Genomic DNA, 6,000 nt, shown 5'->3' on the forward strand with positions numbered 1-6,000 from the left:
TCTGGCATGAATGAGAGCGTAGTAAGACAAAAGCCTTTCTTTCTTTTAGGATCTTTGTATGTGGTTTATAGATCCTGCTTCTTGGTTTGGGTTTAGCCCTATCTTTGTTTATTTTATTCATAATTATAGAAATGATACTTATTTTGAAGCGTGATTGGAGTTAACCGTTTTGAAGTTCTGAATTTATTAAAGAGCAGGAAGACATGCCACTTCTCAATCTGCTAAAAAAACATGTCAACTTAAAAAAATGAACAAAACCCCATTCTCAGATAAGATCACACGAACTTAAAGAACAAACACAATTCTTGATTTTTAACTGGTGATTGTGAATCATGTTGGAACAAGGTCCCCCGCCACACTTTTCCCTTTCAGAGAGCTACAGTATGTAAGGATCCTTTTTGCACATAGAAGACCTCGGTTTCTAAGGCATCCTGTGATCTCCTAATAGATCAGAATCTATCCAGCTTAAAGCCTTGTTGTTGGCTTTGAAAAGGAAGTAGCGTGCTCTTGGGTGTGTTTTTAATTTTTTTTGTTTTGTTTTCATTTTCTTAAAAACCCTTATTTAAACTTTTTAAATCTCACCCATAAGAAGAATTATCTCAGGAAGAACTTCTTTTAGTTCTTGATAATTCAACTTTGTAATTCAATGAAATGATAGTACGAACGAGGACGGTACGTTTAGTTGTTGATTTTTAAGTTGAAATATCTTCCTGGTGGAGAGCTCCAGGCAACATCAAGGGAATTCAAGTTCAGTCATCATGAATTATGTTCAGCTTTGACACCCTTTCATTAAGAGATCCAGCCTATTTGAAATCCTCTCCTAATGCTGTTATCCTGCGTTTGCCTGTCTTTAGGGGAGGAGCTATTTGAAAGGCCTATTATTTTAATGGAAATTTTTGGTGTCATTTATCAGCCGACCTAGCCATTTAGAGTGGTGATAAAATGAGCTAGTGGTTTTGCGAATCGAAGAAGCCAGGAGCTTTGCAGAAATTGATTATTGATCCTGGCAGGATTGTGGAAGTGTGGATAAGGGCAATATCTAGAGAATCATTAGTTGATTTTTTTTTTTCTCAAGTGAGTAGGTTGCATTGAGAAAGGAAAATCAAAATTGAGATAAGCTATAAATTAGTAATCTATCCCTCAGGTTTATCCTGCCTTTCTGTGTGTCAAATGGCATAGGAAAATTCTACAAGGCTCAGATTTACTAGAGCAATTAAATGGATGTAAGCGGACATATGTTATCATGGAAGGATGGTGCTTACAAATAACAGGGAGGTAATGCCACAAAATAAATATTCTCTTAAAATGAAAGTCATCATATCTGTACATTCAGTATAAATTATCTGCTTGTAATCTGCTTGGGTGTTACAACCTAAGACATTGTTTATATTTCAAATGCTTCTATCTTGGATTTCTCCCAATTATTAGGAGGAGACCAGCCATCAGATTATGAATGCACAAAAATCTTAATTCTTTCTTTACCTTCTTGATGAGAAAAATCTTCTGCAAGGATATTCCCAGGGATAAGCAGTGTTACATCTTATTTTAACCTCCAGATGTGGCTTCTTATAACTACTGCTTTGAGTGGTTCATCATTTACCAAGTGTCCACTGCCCATTCCTCCCCCACCCCTGGCAACCCCCATTCTACTTTCTGTCTCTATGGATTTGAGTACTCTAGATCCCCCCTGCAAGTGGAATCGTAACAGTATTTGTCCTTCTGTGCCTGGATTATGTCACTTAGCATCATGCCCTCAAGGTGAGTTCTGGATGATCAAGTCTGGTTCTCCACCAAGGTGGCAGTCAACAAGACATTTACCTCAGCTTAGCAGAAGGAAGAAACACCCAAAGTTCCTTAGACACCCTAAGGACAGATTTGGAGCTTCAGAACACCAGAAAAGAGGCTCAACAGGAATTACGTGTACATTGAATTTTTGTTTAATTATTTGATCAGTTTTCCAAAATCACTTTGAATCCTGCCCCTATAATGAAAGAGGTCAGCGTCACCTTGCCTCTCTGTGTTCTGGGTCTTATCAATAACAGATCAGCATAGTACTTTCTTACTTACACACCCCATGCCTACCCCCTTTTTTTTTGGTTCTTCCTGCCAGGCAGGAAAGGATGGTCATTTTGCTTTTGACTCAGGCAGTGGCAGGATCTACCCTGTCATCACCAAGGCTGGGAGCAGCTCAATCTCAGATTTTCTTACTGTTTCCTGTTTTATTGGCGAAGGGCTAAGATGGAGAAAGAAGAGTATTAGATAAATATAGTACACGAAGCCAGACACAAGACTGACCCCAGTGGGAATTAACTAATTTTCTGTCTCTGAATGGATCACTGGGTACACAGTGATCCACAGTCAGCCAGCCCCGACAGAGAATGTCTACAGGTCGCACTGATCTCCACAGGTGCAGGGCTAGGAGCAGTCGAACCAGTGGTGCCTGGTAAATAGGCTCTTCTCCTACCTCTTCTGGTCTGGCATGCGAAGTACCCTAAAACAAAGAACAGCAGTGCCTTTTCCAGATGGCAGTTTCTCTATTTATCGATGAGCGTATCACACAGTTAACAGAAGCCGTTAGCATTTAGGAAAACTCAGATCCATGACTTGCTTTCTGTTGGTTCGATCTGATCTTCACTTCTTCAGTTTCTACCGACCAGTTTCCAGTCTTTCTCTTAGGCCCTTATGGAGCCTTAGTTTTCCCATGGGCAGCGTCTCAACAGTGATGTAGAATCGCCTCTTAAGAGCATAGAATGGAGAGCAATTTGAGACTGGGAAGCACTAAAAATAACCAGATAACTAGTACTAATTGATTCGGGGCGCATTTGGTTTAAGTGAAAGTGCTGGGGAGGGATTGTTTCGGAAAATCACTATAATTTTATGGGCCACTAAGTACATAGCCCTCCATGTCACTAATTATGCAAAACCCCTTCAGGGCAGCAACTCCTGGCATTAGGATCTGGAGGGTTTTAGGAGCCGGACATGTTTGTCCACTTCCGAAGCACTTCTCCCGTGCTCTGTGAACCCCGATCTTAACTTCCGTTTTCCCAGCCATGCTTTCATGGAGGCACAGTCAGCGTGGTCGGGCCTGCGAGCCTGAGCGCACACTCTGGCGATGCTCTGGGTATCCTGCCTCCGCCTCGTTCATTCCCGATGCCAATTGTGCTCTTTACCCTGCGGTTTTTATGGCTGTATAACCGACGTTCTTCTCTCTGTAGGGGATTTTCCCTGAAACGTACATCCATTTGAAGGAGGCAACCGTGGAAGACCGAGGGTAAGTTCCAGCCCCGGAAAGACCCCTCAAAAATGGTGAACGTGTCAAATTATCATTAAAGAGTTTCTCGTGTACATTATTGCTCTCATCTCGTCAGTTGCACTTCTCACGGGTGAGAGAAGTGAATACAAACTTTTTTCCTGAGGTGAGTCCTTCTTTTGTAATTGCTCCTCTCTGGCACCCTTCCCCAGGATAGTAAAGACAGACCAACGAATGAATGGAGGGCCTTCGCCTTCCTCTTGCGCTACCTGCTCACTGGGTGTGCTCACGTACACATAAATGTGGGGCACTCTCGCTGGTAAGATCTCCGAGAGCCCCCAGTTTGGCAGCCGTGAGTCACTGAAGCCGGCCTGGCTCAGGGAATTGCTCCTGTAGAGATGTGAAATGGGGTGGTCCAGGCTGGGCCAACGCCTTTGTTCCGTTGCAGGAGCGGTTTATTTTGAGAGTTGCATCGGTAAGCCCCTTCTTTTCTCACAGGCTTAGGTGTGATAAAGTTTGCTCAATGCATTTCCCCACAGTGGGTACCTTTTATTTCCAGCCGGATCAGCCCCACGCCCATCTTTGCGCCGTGGGGAGTATGACCCCTGTCAAGAAAAATAGTGATGATCAGCTCAGAGTAAAGTGAGCATCTGTCTGGTTCTCTTTAGGCAGCACGAGACCGTGATTCCTGGGGAGCTCCCGCTGGTGCAGGAGCTCACGTCGACACTGCGAGAATGGGCTGTCATCTGGCGGAAGCTCTATGTGGTGAGCTTTCCCCCCGGGTCTTGAAGCTGGTCCATTGTTTCTGGGCTCTCGGCCTGTCTGTTCTGCTGCAAGGTGTCAGCAACACATTAGCTCTCTGCATGGAGTAAGGTGTATGTTAGCTGGACCGTACAAGGGCTGATAACCAGCGGATTCTCATTGTCCTGGAGTAGGGTCACTGATGACATGGGATGGTGGAAGAAACATGGGGACAAGCTCTTAGCCTTGACGTGTCTCCCGGTGAATAGGAATTTGTCAGCGTTTCACTACCCAGCCGCACAAGGACTCCCAGGAGGGCAGCATTCTTTACTTTAGCCAGCGAATCTTACAGACTCTGCAACTTGAGTGGTATTAAGCAGTGGTCTGAAGAGTCTTTCTTTTCAGGGGCAGCTCAAAGAACTGTGTCTTGCAACGATGGTTGGACCTCAGAACGCGAATAAGATACACCAGCTCAGTGGGAAATGACACGGGAACCAGCATGTTCCCTCCATGATAAACCATAATCACAAGTTGAGTGTAGGTTTGCAATTAGGAAAAGGTCGATCTGGCCTTTAATATTATCAGAGTGAAAACACCTGGGCAGCTGTCTTGCAAGAGGCCAGGAACGCTCCAAGTCTCCTGGCAGCCGCTCTTTCCTTGACATTGGAATGCACAAACACCTTTTTCTAAAGTTCCCTCTTTCCTGGGGGACTTGGAAGTAAGTAATCATCCCTAGGTCCTGCGTCTGTAAGCTTCTTCCCCGGCTGACCAGGAATTCCCAGGAAGAAGATATATTTTCTCCTTCGATGTGTGAATGAGTGCAGCGAGGGAGTAGACTAGACCCAATGGTCTGGAAGCCATTCTCTTTCCTTTATGTGACTTTGTTTATCTAGGTTTTCTTTTTTTTTTTTTAAAGATTTTATTTATTTATTTGAGACAGAATGAGAGAGAGAGAGAGAGCACATGAGAGGGGGGAGGGTCAGAGGCAGAAGCAGGCTCCCTGCCGAGCAGAGAGCCCGATGCGGGACTCGATCCAGGGACTCCAGGATCATGACCTGAGCCGAAGGCAGTCGCTTAACCAGCTGAGCCACCCAGGCGCCCTATCTAGGTTTTCGTTCAGTCATGTGTTGATTCTTCATTTGAATGCTCAAAAGTCAATCTTAATAACTTATGGAGAACACCTTCCTCAATAGACGCTTAGTACCAAAAACAGTAATCAGAAGCTCATTCTAGCATGCCTTCCAAGAGTTAATGCAGGATTTCATTTCCATCCTGGGCTGTTGTTACCCATGATTGATCACAGCAGCAGAAATCACCAACCCGTTTGCTGGAAAAGCACGGGATTTTTCTCTGCCTGCCCATCTTTCAAGGCCTAATTCAAGTTCTTTCTTACTCATAATGTAGCTTCTAAACTCTGCAGTCCATAATGTTTCTTTCTGGACCATAGGAACACTTACTGCTGAGCCCATTTTCTGGCCCTTGGGGCATACTGCCTTGTAATGCAAGTGATCTTTTGATCTCTTTATGTGTAATTGAGGAGAGAGCTACCTGTAAGTTCTTAAATCATGAGGACAGACACGCTGTTTTCAGCCCTTTGGCCTACATTGATCATCTGGTATGTTTGTTGAAAGCACTCTCTGGTTCTGGTTAATTGATTGGTTAGCGGCAGATGCAACAAGTCTGATAGATGAGGAATGCATATACACGGAGAACTTCCTTAACGCATTCTCTCTGGAAATTGGTGAGTTGCAGAACATACCCGATAGTAAGGACTGGGAAATGAGATTTTGAAAGTCGTAATGTTGGGGCACCTGGGTGGCTCAGTCGGTTAAGCGGCTGCCTTCCACTCTGGTCATGATTCCAGGGTATCCTCGCTCAGGGGGGAGCCTGCTTCTCCCTCTGCTTGTGCTTGCTCTCCCCCGTCCCACCCCCATGTCAAATAAATAAATAAAATCTTAAAAAAAAGAAAGAAAGAAAGAAAGAAAGAAAGAAAGAAAGAAAGAAAGAAA

The 6,000-nt window shown here is 44.2% G+C and overlaps 1 protein-coding gene across 1 annotated transcript in view; it reads left to right on the forward strand.

Moving 5' to 3' along the window:
- Positions 1-6,000, forward strand: part of DOCK5 (dedicator of cytokinesis 5) — a 181,877-nt gene that overhangs the window by 46,675 nt on the left and 129,202 nt on the right. Inside the window, exons 4-5 of the mRNA XM_035022587.1 lie at positions 3,216-3,271; positions 3,919-4,015. Coding sequence (XP_034878478.1) covers positions 3,216-3,271; positions 3,919-4,015 — 153 coding nt within the window. The remainder of the gene's footprint in view (positions 1-3,215; positions 3,272-3,918; positions 4,016-6,000) is intronic.

This window comes from Mirounga leonina, unplaced genomic scaffold, assembly GCF_011800145.1.
Source record: "Mirounga leonina isolate KUSES-001 unplaced genomic scaffold, KU_Mleo_1.0 Mir_176, whole genome shotgun sequence".
In the NCBI taxonomy this organism is placed as follows: Eukaryota; Metazoa; Chordata; class Mammalia; order Carnivora; family Phocidae; genus Mirounga; species Mirounga leonina.